Source organism: Thecamonas trahens (genome assembly GCF_000142905.1).
Source record: "Thecamonas trahens ATCC 50062 unplaced genomic scaffold supercont1.38, whole genome shotgun sequence".
Taxonomy (NCBI): domain Eukaryota; order Apusomonadida; family Apusomonadidae; genus Thecamonas; species Thecamonas trahens.
The window spans coordinates 3688-29787 of NW_013657642.1; the positions used below are offsets into that span (position 1 = coordinate 3688).

At 64.4% G+C, this 26100-nt stretch overlaps 13 protein-coding genes across 13 annotated transcripts; 8 read left to right on the forward strand and 5 right to left on the reverse strand.

Moving 5' to 3' along the window:
* Window positions 1-1364: 1364 nt before the first annotated feature.
* On the reverse strand, window positions 1365-2052 carry AMSG_07842 (uncharacterized protein; the record flags this gene model as incomplete). The annotated part of the gene is made up of 2 exons (XM_013900186.1): window positions 1365-1383; window positions 1766-2052. The coding sequence occupies 2 exons, from the start codon at window positions 2050-2052 to the stop codon at window positions 1365-1367; spliced, it is 306 nt and encodes a 101-aa protein (XP_013755640.1).
* A 171-nt stretch (window positions 2053-2223) lies between these two features.
* AMSG_07843 (uncharacterized protein) lies at window positions 2224-3977 on the forward strand. The gene has a single exon (XM_013900187.1). The coding sequence runs from the start codon at window positions 2498-2500 to the stop codon at window positions 3908-3910; it is 1413 nt and encodes a 470-aa protein (XP_013755641.1). The 5' UTR covers window positions 2224-2497; the 3' UTR covers window positions 3911-3977.
* A 38-nt stretch (window positions 3978-4015) lies between these two features.
* On the forward strand, window positions 4016-4891 carry AMSG_07844 (uncharacterized protein). The gene is made up of 2 exons (XM_013900188.1): window positions 4016-4151; window positions 4234-4891. The coding sequence occupies exons 1-2, from the start codon at window positions 4067-4069 to the stop codon at window positions 4851-4853; spliced, it is 705 nt and encodes a 234-aa protein (XP_013755642.1). The 5' UTR covers window positions 4016-4066; the 3' UTR covers window positions 4854-4891.
* Window positions 4892-4900: 9 nt separating this feature from the next.
* On the reverse strand, window positions 4901-6991 carry AMSG_07845 (trypsin; the record flags this gene model as incomplete). Its single annotated transcript, XM_013900189.1, has 1 exon — window positions 4901-6991. The coding sequence occupies one exon, from the start codon at window positions 6989-6991 to the stop codon at window positions 4901-4903; it is 2091 nt and encodes a 696-aa protein (XP_013755643.1).
* Window positions 6992-7275: 284 nt separating this feature from the next.
* AMSG_07846 (garnet) lies at window positions 7276-11336 on the forward strand. The gene is made up of 2 exons (XM_013900190.1): window positions 7276-7387; window positions 7683-11336. Coding segments are annotated over exons 1-2 (3636 nt in total). The 5' UTR covers window positions 7276-7386; the 3' UTR covers window positions 11318-11336.
* Window position 11337: 1 nt separating this feature from the next.
* On the reverse strand, window positions 11338-11808 carry AMSG_07847 (NUDIX hydrolase; the record flags this gene model as incomplete). The annotated part of the gene is made up of 2 exons (XM_013900191.1): window positions 11338-11682; window positions 11764-11808. The coding sequence occupies 2 exons, from the start codon at window positions 11806-11808 to the stop codon at window positions 11338-11340; spliced, it is 390 nt and encodes a 129-aa protein (XP_013755645.1).
* A 325-nt stretch (window positions 11809-12133) lies between these two features.
* AMSG_07848 (uncharacterized protein) lies at window positions 12134-14665 on the forward strand (the record flags this gene model as incomplete). The annotated part of the gene is made up of 2 exons (XM_013900192.1): window positions 12134-12239; window positions 12291-14665. 2 exons carry the CDS (start codon window positions 12134-12136, stop codon window positions 14582-14584), a joined length of 2400 nt encoding a protein of 799 aa, XP_013755646.1. The 3' UTR covers window positions 14585-14665.
* Window positions 14666-14756: 91 nt separating this feature from the next.
* Window positions 14757-17235, forward strand: AMSG_07849 (uncharacterized protein; the record flags this gene model as incomplete). Its single annotated transcript, XM_013900193.1, has 2 exons — window positions 14757-14820; window positions 14911-17235. 2 exons carry the CDS (start codon window positions 14757-14759, stop codon window positions 16791-16793), a joined length of 1947 nt encoding a protein of 648 aa, XP_013755647.1. The 3' UTR covers window positions 16794-17235.
* On the reverse strand, window positions 16888-18478 carry AMSG_07850 (uncharacterized protein; the record flags this gene model as incomplete). Its single annotated transcript, XM_013900194.1, has 2 exons — window positions 16888-16909; window positions 16938-18478. 2 exons carry the CDS (start codon window positions 18476-18478, stop codon window positions 16888-16890), a joined length of 1563 nt encoding a protein of 520 aa, XP_013755648.1.
* Window positions 18479-18734: 256 nt separating this feature from the next.
* Window positions 18735-20081, forward strand: AMSG_07851 (STE/STE20 protein kinase; the record flags this gene model as incomplete). Its single annotated transcript, XM_013900195.1, has 1 exon — window positions 18735-20081. The coding sequence occupies one exon, from the start codon at window positions 18735-18737 to the stop codon at window positions 20079-20081; it is 1347 nt and encodes a 448-aa protein (XP_013755649.1).
* A 301-nt stretch (window positions 20082-20382) lies between these two features.
* On the forward strand, window positions 20383-22175 carry AMSG_07852 (succinyl-CoA ligase subunit beta). Its single transcript, XM_013900196.1, has 2 exons — window positions 20383-20578; window positions 20934-22175. Exons 1-2 carry the CDS (start codon window positions 20417-20419, stop codon window positions 22140-22142), a joined length of 1371 nt encoding a protein of 456 aa, XP_013755650.1. The 5' UTR covers window positions 20383-20416; the 3' UTR covers window positions 22143-22175.
* AMSG_07853 (excision repair cross-complementing rodent repair deficiency) lies at window positions 22068-23367 on the reverse strand (the record flags this gene model as incomplete). The annotated part of the gene is made up of 3 exons (XM_013900197.1): window positions 22068-23040; window positions 23096-23181; window positions 23298-23367. The coding sequence occupies 3 exons, from the start codon at window positions 23365-23367 to the stop codon at window positions 22180-22182; spliced, it is 1017 nt and encodes a 338-aa protein (XP_013755651.1). The 3' UTR covers window positions 22068-22179.
* Window positions 23368-23934: 567 nt separating this feature from the next.
* AMSG_07854 (uncharacterized protein) lies at window positions 23935-25914 on the forward strand (the record flags this gene model as incomplete). The annotated part of the gene is made up of 2 exons (XM_013900198.1): window positions 23935-23956; window positions 24188-25914. The coding sequence occupies 2 exons, from the start codon at window positions 23935-23937 to the stop codon at window positions 25873-25875; spliced, it is 1710 nt and encodes a 569-aa protein (XP_013755652.1). The 3' UTR covers window positions 25876-25914.
* Window positions 25915-26100: the final 186 nt, after the last annotated feature.

Here is a 26100-nt window from a genome sequence, read left to right on the forward strand (position 1 = left end):
TGACATGAATGTCATTCACATTTTCATGATTCGCTCTGTCACTCGTTCGATTGTTTGACATTCAATTGATGTCATTTATCATTGTCAATTGATCATTCGATTCTTTCTGTTTCTGTTCTTGTTGGCTGACCATGTTCCTTGCTCTTTGGCGTTCATGGTGTCGCAGGCTGTGATGTTGCTATTGTCTGCCCTTATGCTTTGCTTTGGTTGCTATTGCTTTTGATGGTTGACTATAATCGACATGCATCCTAATTGATCATTGCCTTTGCTCTTGTTGTTGCTTTTGATCATTTTTCGTCATGCTTCAACTGTTCTTGATTCTCCTATTTTCATTGACCTTGACTTCAACATCCACCATCGGGCCTTGCTCACTACACTATCGATTCTCATCTTTGTTGTCGTTAGTCATGGTCAATAGTTTTGCATGCAATGTATTTCGTGTTGACCCTGTTGTGTCGTGGTCATGGGTGATCTGGAGATCTGATCGATCAACCGCGCCCTGCCTCGCCGACCTCAACGTCACCCGAGTCCATCCCATTGCCTGCTAGCTTTGTCCAGTCCCTGTTGGCCTACTCATACGTGTGCTGTGCAAGCCATGTATGATCTTTGGTTGTTGTTGTGGACGTCATTGCCTCGTTTGATGCCCGTTCCGGCTTTTCTTCAATTAATTCAACGTTCAACTCAATTAACGTCCGCCGCCTTCCCTCTGCCGGCCAAGTACCCGCCGCCCCTATCGCCCACTCCCCACACACACTCATCAGCCGTATCATACTCACTTTCATCAATGCTCAAGCCCAATCGCCATACCTACTACCATTTCGCCCGTCACGACCCCACGTCACGACCCCCCTCATCCCCCCTACCATGCTCATTACCACCCGTCACCACAAACTACCACCCCCCACCCCCTACCCCACCACCATCACTATCATCCCAGCCACAACTACCACCCACAGGTCATGGTCATGCCCTCCACCATCTCGCTGCGCACTCGGCTTCCTCTTCCTCCTCATCCTCCTCGTCTTCCCGCTCTACGTCACCTCCATCCTCATCCCCAACCCCGACACCCACACTCCCCAACCATCACGTGCCATACTGCCCATTCACCAACCAATACCAATCTCGAGCCACCCAGCGCCGACCCAGCCCCCTCTGCGCCCCTGCCTCGCCGACCACCAGCCGCCAGCCGCCGCCCGCTCGCCCGACCAGCCCACCTTCATCACCACCTAGCTCCTTCCCACTACCCGCTACACAACCGACGACCACCACCAAGGTCATCACTCACCGTGCACTATCACCAGTACCAATATCGCTGTCATCCATATCCATTTACCTCGGCCCATTTCCGCGTCGGCTTGTTTTGTCTAGGCGGTTGAGCACGCCCTCGACCGCCCGACCCCGCACACGACCCCCACCAACGTCATTGCAAGATATGGCCAATCTGATTTCACTGCTACTCTACTACATATCCACACTACCCCCTTGCACAATCTCCAATCCACAGCTGCAGTATTCCGGAATCCGAGTTCTGCCGGCTCAGGCCCAAGTTGTTGGCCCTGTGTCCCTTCGATGCTGCTGGCCCCTCCTCCCCGGACCCATCTCCGACCCCCACTCCTGACCATGTCCACCCACAACCACCACACCCACACCACACGTACTCACTACCCCTGCAAACATAGCCATTCACTCCCTGCCCGCCGATACGCACATCAGCCGACGCCATCCCGTCAACAGCATCACGACGATGGCCGGGATCACTGTCAACGGCGCCGAGAGGAGCGAGAAGACCACCGCCAGGAACCGGAGATCGCCCGCGCGTGGCGGCAGAACCTCGTTGGGCCACCGACTGCTGGCAGGCAGCACCTTGAGGGTCGATCTGACCAGCAGCGGTGCGATGGCCATGCAGAGCGGCCCGAGTGTCATCATGCCGAGCGCCGAGCGCGTGAGCCCCACTAGCGACCGCAGCACAAGCCGGACCGTCATGTCCCACTGCGGCGCGCACGCCAGGCAGATGATGTACAGCGGGGCAGCGCCGACATAGTCCGGTAGCATCGTCACAAAATGTGCCGCGCAGCGGACCACGGCCGTGACGAAGCCCGCTCCATGAAACGTGCCCACGCCACCAAATCAGCCAGCCGACGCGATCCCATTCCATCGAAGCGTTCCTCCCCTTCTCCTTCTACTTGCCACGGCACAGCCCCGCCACTCCCGCGCACGTCACCCCCTGTCTCGTGCATGCTGAGGTGGCTTCCGTCTGCACACTCACTCACACGGACCGCTCTCGCATACGCTCCCTCGCTCGCGTCGTCGTCGTCGTCCTGGCTGCCTCCCTCCACCATGTCCGCCCTCAACCCCTCGGCAGACATCACCCTCACCGAGTTTGAGTCCAAGCTGTTCAAGCTCCTGCTCGAGGTTGTCAATCAGCGGAGTCCGGAGACCGTCCTGCGCGTCGCTGGCGGCTGGGTCCGTGACAAGCTCCTCTGCAAGGAGTCGCACGATGTTGACATTGCCCTCAACAACATGTCTGGCGTCGCCTTTGCTGAGCTCCTGCAGGAGCACATGGTCGACGCCGGCATGCCCACACACTCGATTGGCAAGATCAAGGCCAACCCGGAGCAGTCCAAGCACCTTGAGACCGCCACCATGCCGGTACTGGGCCACTGGGTCGACTTTGTCAACCTCCGCTCCGAGGAGTACGGCGAGTCGCGCATCGCCATCTCCAAGCCCGGCACTCCGCAAGAAGATGCCCTCCGCCGCGACCTCACCATCAACGCCCTCTTCTATAACATCAACACCGGCACCGTTGAGGACTTTACCGGCTGCGGCCTCAACGACCTTGAGAGCGGTGTCATCCGCACGCCGCTGCCGCCCAAGAAGACTTTCCTCGACGACCCGCTCCGCATTCTGCGCGCCATCCGCTTTGCCTCGCGCTTCGGCTACGACCTCGTCGAGCCGGTCGTGGAGGCCATCCGTGACGACGAAGTCCGCGTTGCGCTTGCGAGCAAGGTCTCGCGCGAGCGCTTTGGCATCGAGATCGCCTCCATGCTCCGTGGCCCGGCCCCGGTCCTCTCGCTCAGCTACCTCACCCACTTTGACCTTGTCCCAATCTGCTTCAACGTTCCCGACGCGGTCACCGACGACGGCATCGACACCTTGCCACCGCCGGCCTTGCCGACGCTGCCGCCTTTTACACCCTCGCCGAGTCGGACCGTTCGCCGGGGCTGGTCTCGCTCGTCCCGTCGACCAAGCCCGACGAGCCCGAGATTATTGCCGATGGCGAGACACCGCGCGACGCGCTCCGTATCAACACCTACCTTGCTGCATTCCTTCTCCCTCGTGCGCATGTCTCTGTCCCGGGCAAAAGGGTCGCCTCACCCCGCTGGCCCAGTACCACATTGTCTCCTCTATCAAGCGCTCCAACCGCGACGCCGCCCTAGTCGCCACCCTCCACGCCGTTGCGCTTGCCTTCCGTGACGTTCTGACCGGCGCGTCTCCCGACGATCGCGCTTCCATCGGCGCCATCCTCCGCATGGGCGCCAAGCACCACTGGGACGTTGCCCTCGCCCTCGCCGCCATCCTCCTCTTGCCCTCGAGCCCGGTCCCGGCCGTGGAGACGACTCCGACCGAGATCGCCGCCTCGTTCTCCGCCGATGCCCACCCTGACGTCTACGCCCGCTACTCGGCCATGTATGCCCGCGTTCGCGACTTCTTTGGCTCGAACCACCCGTGGGACCTCCGGCCGGCACTCTCCGGCTCCGACATCATTGCCGCGCTCAACCTCTCGCGCGGCGGGCCCATCGTCGGCGAGGTCACCCAGGCCCTCATCGCCGCCCAGCTTGCTCACCCAGACAGGTCATCTGACGACTGGCGTGCCTGGGTCGTCGACAACTTTGGCGCCCACGCCGTCTAGCCCCATCGGTCACCCCCCAGCCGGCCACATTGCCACGTGAAATCCGACGCAAACACCTGCCGCCCTCTCCACTCGCTCAACTTCAAGCTAGACACCACCTCCCCATTCCTCTCCCCTCCGCCGACCCTCTCTCACCGCCCATCCCTGCACGCACACATGTCGTCCACCAGCATGTACACTCGTGCCCTTGTGGTCGTTGCTGTGGCCCTCTCGCTCTGCTTCGCCACAGTTGCTCTCCCCGGTACGTACGCTTCCCTCACCTGCTGACCTCACCGCCTGGTCGCGCACACCACTCACACACTCTCCCCCTTCCCCTTTCGCAGTCTTTGACTCGCAGTACACCGAGGACTGCATGACCCGCAGCTTCTCACAGGAGACCATCAAGCCTGGCTTCGAGATCCCCCATGATGGCGTCCACCTCCACTCGTTCCGCTCCGCCTCGGAAGGCATTTTCCACACCGAGGTCTCCGACGTACTTCGCGACGACCGCGTCCTCATCCTCGGCGTGCCCTTTGCCATGGAGACCAGCTACCTCGCCGATCTCAAGTACTGGGCCAAGGAGCTGAAGCAAGTCCGCCGCCAGCTCGGCCTCGATCACGTCTTTGTCGTCATCGCCGGTAACCCGTACGAGGCCAATGCCATGCACGAGTCCGAGAGTCTCAACGGCGAGCCCATCGACAGCATCATGTCGTTCTGGTCAGACTCAGACATGCAGATCGCCAAGCGCCTCGGCATGGTCTACGATGCTCGTCCCGACGGCCTCGGCATCACCTCGCTCCGCTACGCCGTTCTCGTCGACCACTTTGACGTCAAGTACGTCGCCTCTGAGCCGCACCACTCCATCGACGCGGTCGCCTTCCGCAACCTCTTTGACGCCATCCAGGACCTGATTACCAGCGGCGCCATTCCGCCACAGCTTCCCCGCGGCCACGACGAGCTGTAGCTGCTAAAACCTCATCAGGCCTTTGCCTGCAAGGAAAACTGCCCTCTTTATTCGTCCGATGACGACGACGCGTAGTACGAGTAGTAGTACGACGACGAGGCAACAGACGTCACATCTGCCTCGGCAGACCCAAGATCGGCCGGCTCCAGCGTAGGTGCTGCCATCGAACATGTGCCCCACTCGGCGACTGCGTCGTCTTTGGCTGCCGGCACGTTGATCGAGCCTGCCGGCTGCGCCTCGAGCTCGATGCCGTCGTCAGTCGCCATGTCGGTCGCGCTCGAGTTGCCGCTCTCCTCGCGCTTGGCCACTGCAATCGGCGGCATGTCAACCACGGCGAGAGGAAGTGCTGCGCTTGCGAATCTGCGATGCCGCGCGTCCGACCGACGCTTGGCCACAAACGCTGCCGCCACGAGCACCCCAATAACGACCAGGCAGAGAACCGCCACCACAAACAGTATTGTCGACGACGTCTGCCCTCTCTTTGCCGGTGGAAGCGCGCCGACCTCCTGCTCCGAGATCTCCACTGTGGCCGCCTGGACCCCATAGCTGACCGTGGCCGCTAGCACTCTCACCGCCCGGATCCGTAGCCGGCGCGCACCGGCCCGGAGGACAAAAACCTCTCCAAATGTACCCGCATGCTCTCCGTACGTCATGATAGGAAACGTCTGTCCGGCCGTGAGCGGATGGCTGCGGTCCTCAATGAGAAAGAGCGCGCCGGCAAACTCCACGCTGCCCGCCACCCGCACTGGCGCCCCCGAGGCGAGCGCGCTCGTGACCACAACCTTGAACCGCGAGCCCGTCGTCAGCGTGAGCGAGCCAGCAACAAAGCCGGCGCCGCTCGTAAGCACCAGCTCGCCCGACGCCGCCACCAACACACTTCCGTTGACCACAAGCGAGCTGCTCGCACCAACAGTGAGCACCCCATCTGCAGTCACGACGAGCGAGCCGGACGCGCTTGCATTCCCAACCACATTGGCTCCGCCGACCACCTGCAGTGCGCCATCAGTCAGCTTACCGCTCACGTTGCCAGAGAGAACCGAGCCACTGCCGCCAGTCCCACTGGCTGTCCCTCCTGTTGCCGTTCCGCCGGTCGAAGCCCCGGTCCCGGCCGACGTCCCGCCAGTGCCACTAGCCGTCGCCGTAGTCGCGTTGCCTCCCGTCGTCGCCGTCGTCGTCGCCGTGCCTCCCGTCGTCCCGGCTGTCGTTCCTCCCGTCGACCCGGCGCTCGACTGAGTGACCGGCGTGCCGGACGAGCAAGCCGCTGAACCGCCGCCAAACGTTGTCGAGTATGCCGTCGACGAGTCTATCAGCACCGGCTTGTCGCCCTCCATTCGCGCCACCATCCACGGCACGTACGACGAGACCCGGGTGTTGACAGCCCAGAACACCGGGTGCCCGCACGGCTGCCAACTCGACCCGCCAAACGAGGTAATACCGACCTGGACCAGCCCTCCGTCAACTGCCTTCACATACACCGGGCCACCCGAGTCACCCGTGCACGAGTCGCGCGACGAGACGCACTGCTCGCCGGCGCAGATGTGCGACGAGAGAATGGCCACGCCGTCGCTAGCGTAGTTGCTGGCACAGTCACCGTTCCGCTGGATAAGGGTATCGATCGTCTTCAGCACGGTCGGCCACACATCGCCGCCGGTGTTGGTCGCGCCCCACCCGGCGAGTGTTGCCACTGCGTAGTCCGGTGGGTCTGCCGACGCCAAACGCGCCAGCCTGACGTCCGCCCGCCCAAGATCAACCGGCGTCGAGAGTCGAATCAGTGCCACATCGTCGTGCTCGGCCGTGTAATCGTTGTACGACGCATGCACGTGGACGAGATCGGCTTGCACAAGCTCGCTCGTGTCCGCCGTCGTCTGATCGTGTCCGCCTGGCCAGACATACAGCTGGCTCGGCGTGTTGCGCCGGTCGTACACACAGTGCGCCGCCGTCAGCACCCACCGCGCCGACAACAGCGTCCCCCCGCACATCACATCAAAGTGCAACCCGTCCACAATGCCCACAAGATCCGGGAACTGGCCAGGGCTCGCCTCGCTCCCGCCTACAATCCGCGGCGCCTCCGCCGCCACGCCTCCGCTCCCCGCCACCACCGCCGCCGCCACCACCACCACCACCGCCACCACCGCCATATTCGCCTCCCGCAGACTCGTCCTAGCCATGCCCAACCCAACTAGCACCACACTGTCTACCTCCCTTCTTGAGAGCCAAGTCAAGAGGGATGCACACACGCATACACGCACACGCACACCGTCCTATCCCCAAGCCCGACCGTCGCCCGCCGCCCGTCGCCCGTCAGCCGACCAACTGCCAATCCTGCGAACCAACGAACGGACTAACCAGCTCCAATCCGTGGCGCATGTGACTGCCGCCAGCTTCCTCAACACCCCCCCACGACCCACCACCAGCACCACCACCACCCACTCCTCCCCCCTCCCCCCCCCCTCCTCCCTACATCCACCGGGTTACCACCTCACCACCACACGCCACACGCCACACTACATTACCTCCTGCCCTCCTTCCCACCAGTACGCTCCCTCTCCCCTTCCCAACCTACCGCCCCCGACCACCTCCTCCGTCCAGCCTCCACAACGCCCCCTGCCCATGCCCCTAACCCCAACCCCCCACCCAAACACCCACATACCCACCCCACACACACGCATACCAACCCCCCACATACAGCCACCTTCCACCTCTCCCCCTACTGCACTCACCCATCCTGTCTCCTGCACCACCTTCCCTGCATCGCCCGGCCAACCCTTTTTTTTGCCCGCAACACCCCTCACCACCCTCACCGCCCTCACCCCCCCCCCCCCTACACAGTGCCGATCTTCCAAAAGTCGGTGACAGATCTGGTCCGTGGCATCCGGTCGAACAAAAAGTCCGAGAGCGAGTACATCAATGCTCAGATCGCCGCCATCAAGGAGGAGCTCAAGCAGCCACAGCTGGTCAAGAAGGTCGTTGCCATCCAGAAGCTGACCTACCTGCAGATGATGGGCTACGACATGGCATGGGCTGCTTTTAACGTCATCGAGGTCATGTCTGCACCAAAGTTTGCCTACAAGCGCGTCGGCTACCTTGCAGCCTCGCAGTCGTTCAACCCAGAGACCGAGGTCCTCATGCTCGCCACCAACCTGTTCAAGAAGGACTTTGCCGCAGCCAACCAGTACGAGTCCGGCATGGCCATCAACTGCCTTGCCAACGTGTGCACAGAGGACCTTGCCCGCGACCTCGCCTCGGATATTGTGGCCATGCTCAACAACTCCAAGCCGTACCTCCGCAAGAAGGCCGTCCTCGTCCTCTACAAGATCTTTCTGCAGTTCCCTGAGGCTCTCCGCCCGGCCTTCCCGCGGCTCAAGTCCAAGCTGGAGGACTCGGACGTGTCGGTCATTTCCGCCGCCGTCAACGTCATCTGCGAGCTTGCGCGCAAGAACCCCAAGAACTACCTCTCGCTCGCCCCGGTCTTTTTCAAGCTCCTCACCGTCTCCAACAACAACTGGATGCTCATCAAGATTGTCAAGCTCCTGGGTGCACTCACGCCCCACGAGCCACGCCTCGCCAAGAAGCTCATCGGCCCGATGACCAACCTCATCAACACCACTCCTGCCATGTCGCTCCTCTACGAGTGCATCAACACCTGCACCATCGGCCTCAACCAGCACCTGCCAGTCATCCAGCTCTGCGTCGCCAAGCTCCGCGCCTTTGTCGAGGATCCCGACCAGAACCTCAAGTACCTCGGCCTCCTTGCCCTCGGCAACATCATGGTCTACCACCCGCGGGCCGTCGCTGAGCACCGCGACCTCATTCTCAAGTGTCTTGGCGACGAGGACATCACCATCCGCACCCGCGCCCTCAACCTCATTCCGGGCATCGTCTCCAAGAAGAACCTTGTCGACATTGTCCGTACCCTCATGGCGTATGTTCCCAACGCCGAGGGCGCGTACCGCGACGCCATCGTCGCCCAGGTCATCCGCGTCTGTTCCCAGGACTCGTACGCAGCGCTCCGCGACTTTGAATGGTACATCTCCATCCTGGTCGAGATGACCCGCATTCGGGGCACCAAGCACGGCCGCCTCATTGCCGACCAGTTCCTCGACGTCGCCATCCGCGTCCGCGTTGTCCGGCCCTACGTTGTTCAGAACATGGTCAACCTGCTGCTTGACCCGCGCTTCCTTGCCGACAACCCCAAGGGCAAGGACTCCATCTCCGAGGTTCTCTACGCTGCCGCCTGGATTGTCGGCGAGTTTGCTGCCGAGCTCAACAACGACTACTTTGTCCGCGTCATGCAGGCCATCATGCAGCCGCGTGTCTCCACCCTCCCGCCGCGCATCCAGGGTGTTTACCTGCAGAACGCCGTCAAGCTCTTTGCCGAGGCCGTTGCTCGCTTTGGCCTCCCCTCCGCCGCCGCCCTCACCGCCCCCGTCGACGGTGATGACGCCGACGCCCAGCCGGCCGCCGCCCGCGGCCTGCTCATCGGCGACGCTGCTGCGCCCAACGATGAGAGCCCAACCAACGGTTCTTCGGCCCATCCGGGCCACGAAGTCACCAACGAGCTGGCCTCGGTCTTTGTCGCCCGCATTCCGGCCTTTCTGCAGTCGACAGCCGAGGACGTCCAGGAGCGCGCGTGCTCGTTCCAGCAGGTTCTCGCGGTCGTCCGCGAGGCCCTCGTTGCCGGCACCGACCCGGCCATCATTCTCCCGCAGGTCCGCGCTCTCTTCAAGGGCAAGATGAACCCGGTCGCGCCCAATGCCCAGTCCAAGGTCCCGGTCCCGGCCGGCCTCAACCTCGACGCCTGGATCAACTCGCCGCCCGACGAGGCCCTCTGGGAGTCGATGTATGGTGACCAAGCCGTCTCACTCAACGACTCGTCGGCCTGGGGCGCTTCGCCTGGCATGGACCCGGCCTTTGGCGCCGCCGACCGCTTCGTCGGCATGGGCTCCGACACCATGTCGTACGGCTCGACGCCCGCCGGTGGCCAATCGGCCCGCTCGCACGACATCAACTACCTCGGCTCGGGCTCGTCTGACCCGCGCATCCGCGACATCGACGTCTCGGCCATCCCTATCGAGACCCTCACCATCGGCGCCAATGGCGAGGCCCAGTTTGGCGCCTCGGGCCGCCGTCGCCGCCGCCGTCGTCGCGGCGCCGGCCTCGCCGTCAACGCGCCCGCCGTCAAGCCGGTCGAGTACCAGGTCGACACCACCTACGACATGCCCGAGGGCATCTCGCTCGAGGAGGACAACCCCGAGTCCGAGGAGGAGGACGAGATTGCCAAGGCTCTCAACATCGACCTCTCCGCCCCGCTCGGCGCCGACGAGGTCCTCCCACAGCGCCAGCACCGCGTTGCCGGTGCGCCGTCGTCAGCCGCCGCCGCTGCACAGCCTGCCGCACAGCCGGTCACCATCGGCCGTTCCGGCCGTCGTCGCCGTCGCCGTGGCGCTGCCGCCGCCACCGTTGACACCGCCCAGGACGCTCCGGCAGCCCGCCAGGCGTCAACCACGTCGCTCATCGACCTCGGCGCCGGCCCGGCCTCGCCCGCGGCTCCGGCTCCTGCTCCGGCCGCGCCCGCCGCCTCGCCCATTCCCGTCGTTGACTCTTCGATGGACTCACCGGCCCCTGCACCTGCCGCCCCTGCGGGCAAGCGCCGCCGTCGTCGCCGCGGTGGTGCTGCTGCCGCTGGATCGGCCGCCGCGCCGTCGGCCACCGCCGCGTCGCCGGGTGCGGCCGCCCCGGGCGGCTTTGCGCCCAAGCCCATGCTCAAGCTGCTGTGCGGCAACCCGGAGTTCTTCATCAACTACACCGCGCAGCCGAACCTGACCCAGCCGACGCAGCTGCTTGTTGCAGTCAACTGCGCCAACGCCACCGCGGACGCTACCATCTCGGGCATCGAGTTTACGGTCCTCGACTCGATGAACATGCAGCTCATCAAGTCGCCGGGTGCCGACTCGCTCAAGACCGACATCACCCTCTTCCCGGGCGTCAACAACGTCGTCCCCATGACCTTTGCCTTCCAGTCGTTCGAGGTGGCGCAAAAGCTCAAGGGCTCGGTCTCGTACATCAAGACCATGCAATCGGGCGGATCAACGGCTGGCAACCTCGACTTTGCCTTTGAGTTCCCGCCGTCGTCGTTTGTTGTTGCCGTCCCTTGCACCGCCACAGACTTTGCCGCCATCTGCGGCGGCCCAACCGCGCACTCGGCCGCCAAGTTCACCTCGACCTCCTCGTTTACCGATGCCGTCTCGGCCATCATGGGCCTCCTCCACGTCTCGCTTGTCGACGCCTCGCCGTCGGCCGTCTCGCTCTACGGCCGTTCTGTCCACAACCACCACGTCGCCCTCCTCGTCAAGGACCTCGGCTCGGGCAACATGTCCATCGACTGCAAGTGCAGCGACGCCGGCCTCGGCTCGCAGCTCGTCGACGAGGTCGTCGCCCACTTTGACCTCCAGGTCATGTCGTAAAACAACGTCCTCCTCCCCACTCACTCTCGTCCCGGATGCGCCGGCTCCCACTCGCCCTTGCGCACAAAGTCCCGCAGCGGACCAAAGAGCTCGGTGTCGTCCATGGCCTTCAGCGCGCCCCACGCCATCCACTCCCACCCGGCGCACTTGTGCGGCTCGACACGCTCCGGCTCCGGGCAGCCGGCACCCACATACGCGCACACAAATGGCACAATGGCATGCAGCTTCTCCTCTGGCATTACCGTCCCCAGTACATCAACCGTCTCGAGCGGCGCCACAACCTGGGCGTTCTCCCCGATGGCGATGCCCGTCTCCTCGGCCAGCTCCCGAATCGCCGTCTCCTCAAACCGCTCACCAAACTCGAGCTTCCCTCCAGGCAGCGCCAGCAGACCCTCACCATGCGAGTTGAGCCGCCTCCCCACCACCACCGCATTGTCCTCCCGTACCACAAGCACGCCGACGCCCACCAGAATCGTCCCGCTCTGCTCCATCCCATTCCCAGCCATCGCCGACATAAGCTCGAGAGACAAGAGTATCGCGAGCTACCCGCTGCCCACCGCACCGGTAACCTTCCTCTGCCACCACAACTGCATAACCACCGCGATCGCCCCTGCGACCCGTTCCCTGCGCCCGATCAAGTTCTCTCCCCATCCGGCCCAATCGACTCGACGCCTTCCACACTCTGGTCGCCGTCAGCCGTTCCCCACGCCACGAACGCCCGCTCACCGCACACCGCTCACCGCACCCGCACCGACTGGTTCACCCACCTCACCCTGACCCCCCTCCTCCCCTCCTCCTTTATCACACGCCTAGCATATGCTGAGCAGAGCAGGAGCATGGGCGGCGCGGGTGGCGCTTGGAAGCGGAAAGCGGGCCGTGTCGGCGTCGACAGCGGCGGCAGCGGTGGCGAGGGCATCCGCGCGTCATGGTCGCTCGCTCAGGTCGCCTCCGCAGACACCGGCTTGGGCCACAGGCCTTGCCATCTCCTCGCACCTTCCCCTTCAAAGCAGCGCGGTCTTTGCCCTCGCCTCACGCGGCACCGCTCTTCGCGGCTTTTCCTCCTCTTCGCTCGCCCGTAATGAGCCTGACGCCGCAAAACCCGAGTCGGCCAAGCCCGAGTCGGCCAAGCCCGAGTCGGCCAAGCCCGAGTCGGCCAAGCCCGAGTGGAAGAACCTCCGCCCGGCAGGCTCCGAGGCTGGCAAGGGCCCTGTTCCTCCCAAGGGTGGTGCGACAGGGCCTGGGACCGGTGCCGGTGCCGGTGCTGGTGCTGGTGTCGGTCGTAAGGCCGGGCGGCGGACCAAGCCGCTGCCGCCGCCAGAGCCGACGCCGAGGTGGCAAATGGCGCTGGCGTGGACGGCTGCGGGTGGGACGGCGTACTATCTGTACACCCGCGATACTGGCCCGGCGCCGCATGAGATCGATTGGGTCAAGTTTGAGTCCGAGGTGCTGGCCGTCGGCGAGGTTGCCTCGCTCCGGGTCGTCAACGGGACGCAGGTCGAGGTCTTTCTCCGCGACGACTCGGAGCTTGTTGCGAACCGTGACGAGTACGGGCCGGACCGCCCGGTGTACACCTTTTCCATCGGGAGCATTGACGTGTTTGAGCGCAAGATGGAGGGCGCCCAGCGGTCGCTTGGGGTGCGGTCGGAGGACTTTGTGCCGACCGCATACGTTGACCGGACCTCGCTCGGTGCCGAGGTTGTGCGGTTCCTGCCGACGCTCCTTCTCATCGGCTTCTTTGTCTTTGTCTACCGCCGCATGACGAGCTCGGGTGGGCCGGCGTCGCAGCTTGGCTCGATGTTTGGCATGGGCAAGGCCAAGGTCCGCAAGATCACCAAGGAGACCAACATCGGCGTGACATTTAAGGACGTCGCAGGCCTGGAAGAGGCCAAGGTCGAGGTTGCCGAGTACGTCGAGTTTTTCAAGGACCCAGAGCGGTTCACCAAGCTCGGCGCCAAGATGCCCAAGGGCGTCCTGTTGACGGGCCCGCCCGGGACAGGCAAGACGCTGCTGGCCAAGGCCATGGCCGGCGAGGCCGGCAAGCCGTTCCTCTCCATCTCGGGTTCCGAGTTCCTGGAGATGTTTGCGGGCGTCGGCCCGTCCCGCGTCCGTGACCTCTTCAAGCAGGCGCGGACCGAGGCACCGTGCATTGTGTTCATCGACGAGATCGACGCCATCGGCCGCAAGCGCGGCTCGCGCAAGATGGGCGGCAACGACGAGCGCGAGAACACGCTCAACCAGCTGTTGGTCGAGATGGACGGCTTTGCCTCGTCCACGGGCGTCATTGTGATGGCAGCGACAAACCGGGCAGACATCCTAGACCCGGCGCTGCTGCGGCCGGGCCGCTTTGACCGCCAGGTCACCGTCGACGCCGCCGACCTCGACGGCCGCCGCGACATCTTCAAGGTCCACCTCAAGAACATCAAGATTGCGCCGACCGGCGACAATGCCGCCGTGAGCGCCGACGAGCTCGAGACCATTGCCGCTCAGCTCGCCAAGCTCACGCCGGGCTTCTCGGGCGCCGACATTGCCAACGTGTGCAACGAGGCTGCACTCATTGCGGCGCGGACAGACAAGCCCGGTGTCGATCTCGGCGACTTTGAGGCTGCCATCGAGCGCACCATCGGCGGCCTCGAGAAGAAGTCGCGAGTTCTCTCGCCCAAGGAGCGCCGGACGGTGGCGTACCACGAGGCCGGCCACGCCGTCGCCGGCTGGTTCCTCGAGCACACCCACCCGCTGCTCAAGGTCTCGATTGTGCCGCGCGGCTCGGCGGCGCTCGGCTACGCCCAGTACCTGCCCAAGGACCAGTACCTGTACACCACCGAGCAGCTCGACGACATGATGGCCATGACGCTGGCCGGCCGGACGGCCGAGGCGGAGTTCTTTGGCCGCGTCACCACCGGCGCACAGGACGATCTGCGCAAGGTCACTCGCATGGCCTATGAGAACGTCGTCGCCTACGGCTTCTCTCCGGCCGTCGGCAACGTCTCGTTCCCGCTGCCGCAGGACGGCGACATGGTGACCGACAAGCCGTACTCGAACACCACCGCCAAGCTCATCGACACCGAGGTCAACACCGCGGTCTCGCGCGCCTATGCCCGTGCCGAGGCCGTCATCCGCGACCACCGCGAAGACGTCGAGCGCCTTGCCGAGGCCCTACTTGAGCGCGAGGTCATCCGTCGCGACGACATTGTCGAGATCCTTGGCCCGCGTCCGTTTGGCGATGTCGCCGACGTGGTCCCGGGGCCCTCGCCGCTCTCGCCGGCGTAACACGACCGCAAACGCTAGTTTGTCAAACTATGCTCAATGAGAGGCGCGAGTCCGGCAGGTGTAAACGCCTGACGTGTGCTGGCTGAGTCGGGCGAGGTGCGGGAGCATGCCGGCCGCCGGCCGCCGCCGCCATACGGAAGCACAGCACTCACGGCTCTCTGTGGGCGACAGCATGCAGAACGCGTCCAAGGAGCAGCTTCTGGAGTTTCTGGCGTGGCAGAAAAAGAAGCTAGGAGGTACGCATGTATGCCCAGTACCTCCCCTGTGTGTATGTGTTTGGAGGGTGCATGACCTGTGGCGCGGGACTCACGGGTGGAGACGGGCAGACGCCGAGGCCGCATGTGAGAGCCATGTGGCTCGCGCCGAGGCGGCTGAGGCGCAGGCGAGTGAGTGTGGGGCGCGCATGGATGCGCTACTGGTGGGACTGGTCAAGCTTGTGCCGTCGGTGCTAGGTGCGTCTGCAGAGGGAGAGGCGGCCTTTGTGGCGGCGGTGGGCGGCGACGGCGAGGCGAGGCCGTCTGACGCGGCGCTCAAGGCAGCGGCGAACGACGTAGATGGCGTAGTGGCCCGCATCGGTCGCCACCTTGGCGCCTTGGTCACAGCCAACGACTCGCTGGAGGAGGAGATGACATCGTTGGTCATGGCCCAGGCTGAGCTGCAGACTGCTGTCGAGGAGGCGCAAGCGCGCGAGGCCGAGCTCGAGCAGGCTGTCCAGCGAGGTGCAGATGCTGAGGCAGGCCTTGCCGAGCTCAGAGCCAAGCTGGAGGCTGCCGAGTCCAAAGTCGAGGACTGTGAGATGCAGATGGAGGAGCTCGAGCTCGCGGTCTCGTCGCGCGACGTTGATCTGAATCGGCTTGAAAGTGAGCTGGCCGCTGCACAACAGGCTCTCAAGAACGAGCGCGATGCCCGGGTGAGTGCAGACACGAACCGCAAGGACGTGGCTAGTCGGGCTACTCAGCTGGAGAAGGCTGTCGAGGCTGCCACTGGTGAGCGTGATGCTGCAACCGCGCGACTCGACGAGCTGACATCGCAGCTCGCAGCCTCACAGGCCCGTATTACCGAGTTGAACGCCGTTGTTGTCAGCATTTCCGACGAGCGCAATGCGGTGGTTGCTGACCTCGCCACCGCCGAGTCTCGCATCTCTGAGCTGGGAGCTGCAGTTGCCAGCATTACGGAAGAGCGGGGTGCAGCGGTCGCTGACTTTGCCGCCGCCCAAGCTCGCATCGCCGAGCTCGAGTCCACACTCGCCAGTGTCAAGGCGGAGCGGGTTGCAGAGGACAATGGCCTCACCGCCGCTCAAGCTCGCATCGCCGAGCTCGAGTCCACACTCGCCAGTGTCAAGGCGGAGCGGGTTGCAGAAGACAATGGCCTCACCGCCGCTCAAGCTCGCATCGCCGAGCTCGAGTCCACACTCGCCAGTGTCAAGGCGGAGCGGGTTGCAGAAGACAATGGCCTCACCGCCGCTCAAGCTCGCATCGCCGAGCTCGAGTCCACACTCGCCAACATCACGGCAGAACGCGATGCCGCCACCCCCCCTACCCCTCCCGACGACACTCGGCTCGCCGCCGCGCAAGCCCGCATCGCCGAGCTCGAGTCCACACTCGCCAACATCACGGCAGAACGCGATGCCGCCACCCCCCCTACCCCTCCCGACGACACTCGGCTCGCCGCCGCGCAAGCCCGCATCGCCGAGCTCGAGTCCACACTCGCCAACATCACGGCAGAACGCGATGCCGCCACCCCCCCTACCCCTCCCGACGACACTCGGCTCGCCGCCGCGCAAGCCCGCATCGCCGAGCTCGAGTCCACACTCGCCAACATCACGGCAGAACGCGATGCCGCCACCCCCCCTACCCCTCCCGACGACACTCGGCTCGCCGCCGCGCAAGCCCGCATCGCCGAGCTCGAGGCCTCCATGGCCACCATGGTCGAAGCTTCGTTCGCCACAGAGCTGCAGCAAAACATGGCAACGCTGATGGCCAACACCCAGACCATCCAGCAGAACTTCCAGTCGGCTCTCGCCGCCAAGGACGCCCGCCTTGCAGACGTACAGCGGGCGCTTAAGGCTCTCGACGCCCGGACCACCGCGACTGTCACCCGCGCTGCCGAGCGCATCTCGGCCCAAAACGCGCTCATCGCTGACCTCCACGCCAAGCTCCGTGCCCTCAACGAGCTCAACCTCCAGCTCCGTACTCAGATGACAACATGAATTTACGCGCGAACATTGGTCCGGTCCGCAAACGGCACCGCCCGCTCGACGGACTTGACCGTCGCGGCCGGCGCGCTCCGCGGCTCGCTTCCCATCAGCGACCGGTCAAGGTGCGCCTTGACTGTCCGGAACTCGACCTCAAACTTCGCCTTCTTCCCGTCGAGCGCCGCCGCCTCCGCCGCCAGCCGCGCCTGCGCTGCCGCGAGCTCGCTTGTCTGCGTGCTCACCATCGCCTCGCGCGCCGCCACCTGCTGCTCCCGGAACTCAAGCGCGTCCTCGGCCTCAGCCATCTCGGAGAGGTTGAGGCAGTCGGGCGCGTCAAAGGCCCTGCCGGGACCTGCTGCAGGTGTGAGGAGCACCTTTTCCAGCGCATGGATCCGGTCCTGCGCCTCGAGACACCCGGGACACGGGCCGGTCGCCGCCACTGGCGCTGCAACTGGCGCCGCCGCTGGCTTATCCGCCTTGATCTTGAGCAGCTCGTACGACGATGCCCGCGAGACAAGATCCGTCAGCCACGTAAACCGCTCCTCGAGCATGCCCTCGGCAAGGAACGCCGTCTCCTCGGTGTAGCTCCCGGCGCCAAAGATGTCGCGGATCGCCACAGGCGCAGATCCCCAGTCGGCTGCCCCCGCCGCTGCGCCCGAGTCTAGCTCGTCGACCTTGAACACCTCGAGAAGCGCGCTCTGCATGTTGCGGAGCGAGGACCGAAGCCGCTCGTTGGCTGCGTGCGCATCTTCCCGCGCCGCCACCTCGTCCGCCAGCCGCTGCTCAAGCAGCTTGACTCGTCCGGACGCGTGCTCGGCGTCGGTCTGCTCTGATGCCCGCACCGTACGCGGCGCGAGGAAGGCCGTTAGCCCACGCGGCATGCTCCGCCCGCCCGCTGCTGCCCCGCCACGACTCCGTCCGCGTCCGCGCCCGCTGCCTGCCGCACGCACGCTCCGCCCGCCGCCGATCTTGCGTGCAAGCTGCTTGCGGAGCCGGTCGAGCTCGAGCTCGGCGCGCTTTCGCTCCGCCGTGTACTGCGAGCTCATGGTTGAGATCTCCGACTTGGCCTGCCGCAGCTGGGCAACCAGCTTGCGCTCGCGCTGCGCCAGTCCGCGCGCCTTGGTTTGAGCCCGCTCGAGATCAACCTCCAGCCGGGTCAGCGCCTCGCCGCGAACGTCCGACTCGTGCTGCGCGCCCTCGGCCGTCACGCCCATCTTCTTGAGCGCCACCCGCGCCAGCCGCAGTTCCTCCGCCGACTTCTTGCCCTCCTCCAGCGTGCCCTGGTACGCTTCCAGCACCCGTTGGAGCACGTCCAGCACCGCCTCGCGCCCGCACGCGCTCCCGTCGAGGAGATCGAGCCCGCTGTCCGTGAGGCCAAACTGCTGCAAGCAGGCCTCCAGCAGCCGCGCCTGTCGCGCCGCGCCGTCATGCTCCGCCACCGCCGCCGGACTCGGTCCCGCCACAGCAGCCTCTTCCACTACACCGCCAAGCACCGCATCGCCGTCGTCAGCAGCGCCCGTCCCAGGCGTGGCCAGGCTCTCCGCCGGACTCGGCGAGCTGGTGCAGCTGAGGTAAGCCTCAAAGTCGGGCGTCTCACCGCCGGCATCCACCCAGAACGAAGCCATGGTCCAGCAGATGACAGTCGTGTGTGTGCTTCTCTGGCCACAGTCAAGTGTGTCTGCGTCTGCGTCGGTAGTCATCCTTGGCTCGCCCGTCGTCGCTCCCGCCTCCTCACCCATCTCGCCCGAGTTGGGCGCCAAAGCAATGGCCGCGGCACAAAAATTCAAAAATTTCACGTTTGGCCAAAAAACGGGCAAGCGCACCAGCGCCAACGACGTCACCAAGCTCGCCACCCGACTCTCGCAGCTGTCACAGACCAGGAGCTTGTGCACAGACTAGAAAGAAGAGAAAGAAGACGCAGCTACCGCAGCAGCAGTACCAGCAAGTTTGATTAGTATGGCAGGAGTCGCTCCGCCGTCGTCGTCGTCGGCCTCAGGCTCGGCCTCAGGCTCGTCCAACGGCCAGGCCGGAAGCATGGGTGAGGCCGGCCTCTCGGCCAGTCGTTACTACTTTTCCCTCGAGGACCCCAAGGAGAACTGGGAAGTGGGTGACAAGGTCGGTGCCGGCTCGTTTGCCTCGGTCTACAAGGTTCGCCACAAGGGGACCAAGGAGATCTGCGCCGCCAAGATCATCCGCCTCAACAACAAGATGCCCAACGAGTTTGCCATGGTCAAGGATGAGGTCGACATTCTCCGCGACGCCGCCCACCCCAACATGATCACTCTCTACGCCACTTACAAGCGGACAAACAAGGTGTGGATCATCATGGAGTACTGCGGAGGCGGCTCCATCCAGTCGCTCTACCAGAAGCTCCGCCGCCCGATGACCGAAGACGAGATCAAGTTTATCCTCCGCGAGATGCTCGCTGGCCTCGCCCACATGCATGCCCATGGCATCATCCACCGCGACATCAAGGGCGGCAACGTCCTGCTCACCCACAAGGGTGAGGTCAAGCTCGCCGACTTTGGCGTCTCGGCCCAGCTCTCCCACTCGCAGCAGCGCAAGTCCACCATCGTCGGCACTCCGTACTGGATGGCCCCCGAGGTTGTCTATGAGGGTGCCACCTACGACGCCAAGGCTGACATCTGGTCGCTCGGCATCACCGCCCTCGAAATGGCCGAGATGGAGCCGCCCAACTCAAAGATGGATCCCAAGATGGCCATGTACATGACCCCGTCCATGCCGGCCCCAACCTTCCGCAAGCCGGCCGCCTGGTCCTCGGCCTTCCGCGACTTTGTCCGCCTCACCCTGCAGAAGAATCCCGCGCGCCGCCCCTCCGCCGCCGCCCTCCTTGCCCATCCCTTCCTTGCTGACGCCTCCATCGCCCCACTCCGCGCTGCCATCACTCTTGTCCGCGCCCGCGCCAAGGACTCCAAGCGCGCCCGCGCTGCCGCCGCAAAGGCTGCCGCAAAGGCCGGTAAGGCTCCCGCCCAGCCGCACGCCATCCGCCGGCACGCCCCGCCGCATCCGCAGCACGTGCCGCGCCGCCACCGCGTCGCCGCAAAGGCCTCGCCCAACGCCGCCGGCCAGGCCAACCATCAAGCCGCCGTCCTCGCCCAGGCCAACCGCCCCATCCAGCCCATGCGCCATCGCATGCCTGCCATGCCTGCCATGGTGGCCTCGCCCGCCCGCCCCGCGCCCATGCCCGGCCTCGCCTCGCCGCGTCGCGCCGCCCAGAGCCCACGCCTTGGTGCCCACATGCGCTTCCTCCGCGCAAGCAACGAGAACCCGCCGCTCCGTTGATGCCACCTCCTCCACTCACCCTCTCCACACACCCGGTGCGATCGGACCCAAGACAAGGCCAGGCCACTCGATCCGGCCATTGCTCGACACTTGAGCGCCAATGATGCGCAGTATGTACAATCGATGTGAACACAGTGAACGCACCACAACCGCCGCCAACCAACAACCGTTCGCCGAATGACGGCCGGCGGCAGCAACCGCCACCGTCAGCAACAGTCAGCAGCTCACAGGGCGACAGCTCGCCAGCTCGCCAGCTCGCCAGCTCGCCAGCCGACAGTCGACAACTCGCAACCGGGACCAGGACCATCCACCCCACTCCCTGACGACAGTCGGAGATGCTCCGCAGCCTTGGTATTACAGCGACCCGTGTGGCCGCGTCGGGAGTCCTCGGCGCCGTCCGCCCGCCGTCATCGAGCCTGCTCTTTGCCGCTACCGCCGGCGCTGCAGCCCCGTCTCGCTCGCTCTCCATCCATGAGCACCTTTCACACCAGCTCCTGGTACGTCGTTCTTTGCCACCCTCTACCCTCTGCACACCCACGCCCACACCAATCCTACACACACCACCGCGCTCTCCTTGTCATCCTCTATCCAGCCATACAACTCTTGTCCTCCTCCTCTCCCTCCCCCAATCACTAGCCAAGCTTGGCTATCAACCCATCGCCCTCGCCCGACCAACGGGTCGCCAAACTCGGTCGCCCTTTTTCTTGCTTCACCACCACCACCACCACCACCACCACCACCACCACCACCACCCCTTCCCCCCTTCCCCCCCCCCCTCCCTCCCACACACCCTTACACACTCACACCTCCAAACCCCCTCCCTTCAAACTCGTACTCGTCGTGTACTTGTAGCGCGAGGCCGGTGTCTCGGTTCCTCGTGGTGGCGTGGCCTTTACCCCCGACGAGGCCGTGGCGGTCGCTGACGAGCTCCCGGGCGATGATGTGGTGATCAAGGCGCAGGTCCTTGCCGGTGGTCGTGGTCTGGGTCTCTTTGAGAACGGACTCAAGGGCGGCGTGCACATTGTGTTCAAGAACAAGCTCAAGGACATTGCCTCCAAGATGCTTGGTGGCATCCTCCACACCCAGCAGACCCCGCCCGGCGGCCTCCTCGTCAACCGGGTCATGCTCGCCGAGCGCCTGATGCTTGAGAAGGAGGTCTACTTTGCTGTCCTCATGGACCGTCAGTACCGCGGCCCGGTCATGGTGGCCTCGTCTGAGGGCGGTGTCGAAATCGAAAAGGTCGCCGCCGAGACGCCCGACCTCATCTTCAAGGAGCCGGTCGACATCCGCGAGGGCGTCAAGCGCGAGCAGGTCGAGTCGCTTGCGGCCAAGCTGGGCTTTGAGGGCGACGCCCTCACCCAGGCCGCCGACAACATGGAGCGCATCTACGAGATGTTCATTGCCAAGGACTGCACCATGGTGGAGATCAACCCGATGGCCAAGCTCACCGACGGCCGTGTCCTCGCCATGGATGCCAAGGTCAACTTTGACGACAACGCCTCCTTCCGCCAGGCCGATATCTTTGGCCTCGAGGACAAGTCGCAGGTCGACCCGCGCGAGGTCGAGGCCACCAAGTACGACCTCAACTACATCGGCCTCGACGGCAACGTCGCCTGCCTCGTCAACGGCGCCGGCCTGGCCATGGCCACCATGGACCAGATCGCCCTCCACGGCGGCGAGCCAGCAAACTTCCTTGACGTCGGCGGCGGCGCCACTGCCGAGCAGATTGCCGCCGCCTTTAAGATCATCACCTCGGACAAGCAGGTCAAGGTCATCCTCGTCAACATCTTTGGCGGCATCATGCAGTGCAACGTCGTCGCAGAGGGCATCCTCCAGGGCGGCGAGGCTCTGCGCAACGAGGGCATCGAGCTCCCGCCCGTCGTCGTCCGCCTCCAGGGCACCAACCAGGAGGAGGGCGCCCGCCTGCTCAACGAGTCGGACCTCGGCCTCATCGCCATCAACGACCTCGACAAGGCCGCCTACAAGGCCGCCACCATCGCTCGCATCGCCGAGGAGGCCGAGCTCGAGGGCTTTAAGGCCAAGTTTACTCTCCAGCAGTAGAGAGCGTCTGTAAACGCGCATTCCCCGCAGCCACCACTCAGCCCAACGTGCCCGGCTCGCCCTCACCCTCCTCGCCCTCGCCCTCGCCACCAGGCGCCGACGACGACGGCGGTGCCCGATTGCCACCGGCCCCGCGCTTGAACGGCGTGTTGAACACGTCGTACATCGTCGTCACCTTGCGTGCCCCGAGGCCCGGTACCACAGCCAGCTCCTCGAGCGACGCAGTGAGCATGTTGGCCACAGAGCCAAACGCAGTCGCCAGCGTCGCCGCATCCGTCTTGTTCACCCCGCGGACGGCCGTGAGCGTGTCTGTCAGTCGTGAAAAGTAGTCTTGCTCCGTCCGCGACTGGATGGCTTCGGGCCCTTTGTTCTCGTACGCTTTGAGTGTCTCCAGATACCGTGCCGCCTCGGTCATCGACCACGCGAGCACAAGCGTCAGCTCTGACGCCAGGCAGATCGACGCCAGCTGCGTCAGTGCCTCGGCATTGCCCTCAATGTCGACGAGGCAGAGCAGGACACGGACCCGGTACTCGCGCCCGAGCTCGATGATCCGCGTCCCGAGATACTCGGGGTGCAAGTTGTGGTACTTGAGCGAGAGAAAGAGAGCGCAGGTAAAGGCGCCTAGCCGAAAGTCGGGCACAATCGAGCCGTACTCCCACGGCACACGCCGGATAAACTTGAGCAGCGGATTCCCGCGCTGTCGTCCAGACACCACAATGCACCGAGAACTCGACGCCGAGCTCACAATCGACTCGGGCCGCGCCATCGCTGCCTCAGCGGCAGCATCCGACCTTGGCCCAGGCACGTTCGTGCCCACGCTTGCGCTTGCAGACTGCGATCGCACAGGCAGTGGCGCAGGCGCCTGATAGTGCCGCGAGTTCTGGAACGAGCCAAACTTCTCCCCCAGCAGCGGCGCTGCCCGTATCATCGCTGCCGCGCTGCGGCTCGTCGACGCCGATGACGCCGTCGATGCCGTCGATGCTGTTGATGTCGTCGATGCCGTCGATGTCGCTGATCTCGCTGACGCAATTGATGCCGTCTGCACCACATCCATATTGTTGCCCATCCCCGCCCCCGCCCCCGCCCTGCTGCTCTCCACTAGCACTGTCCCGCTCCGTGTCGTCAGCCTCGTTGCTGCCGCAGCCACCTGCGCACGAGCCACCGGATCGTCCTCAAACGCCGACGCTGGCAGGTCGAGGAACAATGGCGGGGGATCTCCCGACATTTCGAGGACAAAGAAGATGGAGAGGAGTGTGGCGGTATACTGTCTGTCTGGAGGGGTAGGGGGGAGGAGGGGGGGGGGGGGGGGGAGCGGCGAGGGACGGATCAGATCCGAACTCATCTGTGTGGTGATCAAGGTGGCTGGAGGGATGGTGAAAGACGGATCTAGAAGGCCATGGACATGGGCGAGTGGTAGAATGCGTGGATCAGATAGAGGGGTTATGAGTGGTGCATCGCTTGTGTGGCAAAGTGGGACAAGCTGTCGCCCTCTTCTTCCTCTCGCCACAGCCGCAATCAGAGAGATCCATTGCCCCTCATCCTCATCGCCCCTTCTCCCCACACACACAGAGAGAGAGACACAGACACACACACACACACACACAGAGACACACACAATCCCCATTCCCCATCCTCTCCCTCTCCCTCTCTCCATCACACCTCCCGATCTCCCGATCTCCCGATCTCCCAGCCCCCCTCCCCCTCCCACCGCCCTCGTCTCCTCTGCTACCACCACCACCACCTCACCACACACCACACGCCGCACACCACACACACCGAATACACTACCCCAATGCTCGTCCTTGCCATCCTCGGTACATCCATAGCTTACGTCGCTGGCTTGGTGGGCGTTCACTGGTCTGCTGCCATCCTCTGGGTGGTCCTTGTCGCTGTCTTTGTCGCCTACGCCCAAGCCGAGCGACGTGAGGCCGCCGCCACTGCCGCCGCAGCTGCATCCACCGCATCTGCAAGAGCATCAGGCCCATCACCATCGGCACCATCATCATCATCATCGTCGTCGTCGTCGATATCGACACCAGCAGCAGATCTGGGCTTCCTCAACGCTACGCTGCAGCAGTGGTGGCGAGTATACATTGCGCAGAGGCATGTCGAGGCCTGGATACAAGAGACGGTCGAGGCCATGCTCAACCAAGCCAAGCCGGGCTACATCCGATCCTTCACTGTCACCAGTCTCACCTTTGGTGCGACAGCGCCTGTTCTCTCAAACGTGGTCTTTGTTGACGAGGCAAAGGACGGTGACGATGGTGTCCGTCGTCTTGTCTACGATGCCGATGCCAAGTACTACGGCGGCGCAAAGCTCGCCATCCAGGCCATCATGGTCTCTGCAGGCAAGGTCTCCATCAAGCTGCCCATCGAGATCTCGCGGCTAGCCATGATGGGCCGGCTGCGCATCACGCTGACCCTCAATCCGGTCCCGCCGGGCACCATCCCGCTCGACTACCCGGGCTACTCGGAGGCCACCGCCCCGCCGTACTGGTACTACGAGGGCTACTTTGTCTCGGCCTCGTTCGGCTTTCTAACGCCACCCTCGCTCTCCATCTCCATCAAGTTTCTCAAGCTGGTCAACCTCGCAGAGGTTCCGGGCCTCTCCAAGTGGCTCAAGACCATCCTCACCGACGCCATCGTCTCGTCCTACGTTCTGCCCAACGAGTACTTTATGGACTTTGTCGAGTGGTACGGCATCCCCAAGCCGACTGACGGCTCTGCCGATGCTGATGCCGATGCTGATGCCGATGCCGATGCCGATGCTGACCTGCGCTCTCAGCCTGCGCCAATGGCGACTGACGTCAACGCCTCGGGTGGCGCAGCCTCGGAGCTTCCGGCCTCTGGAGCCCCGGTCGCGGTGGCGGCGGCAGCAGCCGCGGCAGCGGTTGCCGGCACAGCTGCTGCTGCCGCCGCTGCCTCGTCGGCGTCGGCGGCACCGGCTACCAAGCCCCTGCCGCGCTCGTCGCTCACTCAAGCGCTTGATCTCGACTTGCTTGTGGTGCCGCAAACAGAGAGCGGACACGCTGCGCCGGCGACGCCGCCCAGGACGGGCTCTGTCAGCAACGAGTCGGCGCCCGGCAGCGACAGCATGGCCACATCGCCGTGCGCCGATGCTCACGTCGGCATTCCGATTCCGGGCGCTGACGCCGAGTCAGACGACCTGAGCGCCGCCTCGTCGACCTCGCCGCATCGCCAGCGGCTCTCGACCAAGCTGCGGTCCAAGGCGCGGTCGACGGGCAAGTTTTTCAAGTCGATCATGACCCGCAAGCACGACGACGAGTCCGCTGATGCGTCGTCGTCCTACGCCGCCGACGAGCCGAGCGCCGAGTCGAGCCAGGTAGAGACCGACTTTGAGCGGCGCCTAGCCGCCATCCGTGCCGAGGTCGACGACGTCGACGCCACCGAGTTTGCCGCCCTCTCCCAGTGTTTCCGGCTCGCCGAGATGGCCTCGCCCAAGGCGACTAACTATGCGCAGACAAGAGCCGAGCTGCAGCAGACGATGGAAGACCACGCGTCTGCCCTCGAGCGCCGGCTCCGCGACGTTGATGCCGAGCTCGAGCAGCTCACCCGCGAGTTCAAGCGCCAGTCCACCTTTAAGCGCATGACCTCGCGCGATGAGGCCACCGAGCTCAAGCGGCTCCGCAACCGAGCTGCCCAGCTCCGCCGCTCCACCCGCGAGTTCTTCGAGTCCAAGTTTGCCACTTGGATCTCGTCGTCAAGCTCTTGACCACCAACTCGCGACCAAAATAATACACGCCCAACCGCCAACCATCATGCAATCCACGTGGCAACTCGCTGCCGGCGCCCACGCCACCGCCGGGACGGCACCACGGGCCATTGTTCGATGGCTGACAATCATCGAACATTGAACATTGAACAACGAACGTAAGCGAGCGTCAGTGACGGCAGCCAAGGACGACCACCCGTCTGCTGCTGCGAGGAGGGCAGAGGA

Coding starts and splice junctions, on each gene's coding strand:
- AMSG_07844 (XM_013900188.1), top strand. CDS start 4,067: ATGTCGTCCACCAGCATGTACACTCGTGCCCTTGTGGTCGTTGCTGTG. Junction 4,152..4,233: donor CGCCACAGTTGCTCTCCCCG/GTACGTACGCTT, acceptor CCCCTTTCGCAG/TCTTTGACTCGCAGTACACC.
- AMSG_07852 (XM_013900196.1), top strand. CDS start 20,417: ATGCTCCGCAGCCTTGGTATTACAGCGACCCGTGTGGCCGCGTCGGGA. Junction 20,579..20,933: donor ACCTTTCACACCAGCTCCTG/GTACGTCGTTCT, acceptor GTGTACTTGTAG/CGCGAGGCCGGTGTCTCGGT.
- AMSG_07843 (XM_013900187.1), top strand. CDS start 2,498: ATGTTGACATTGCCCTCAACAACATGTCTGGCGTCGCCTTTGCTGAGC.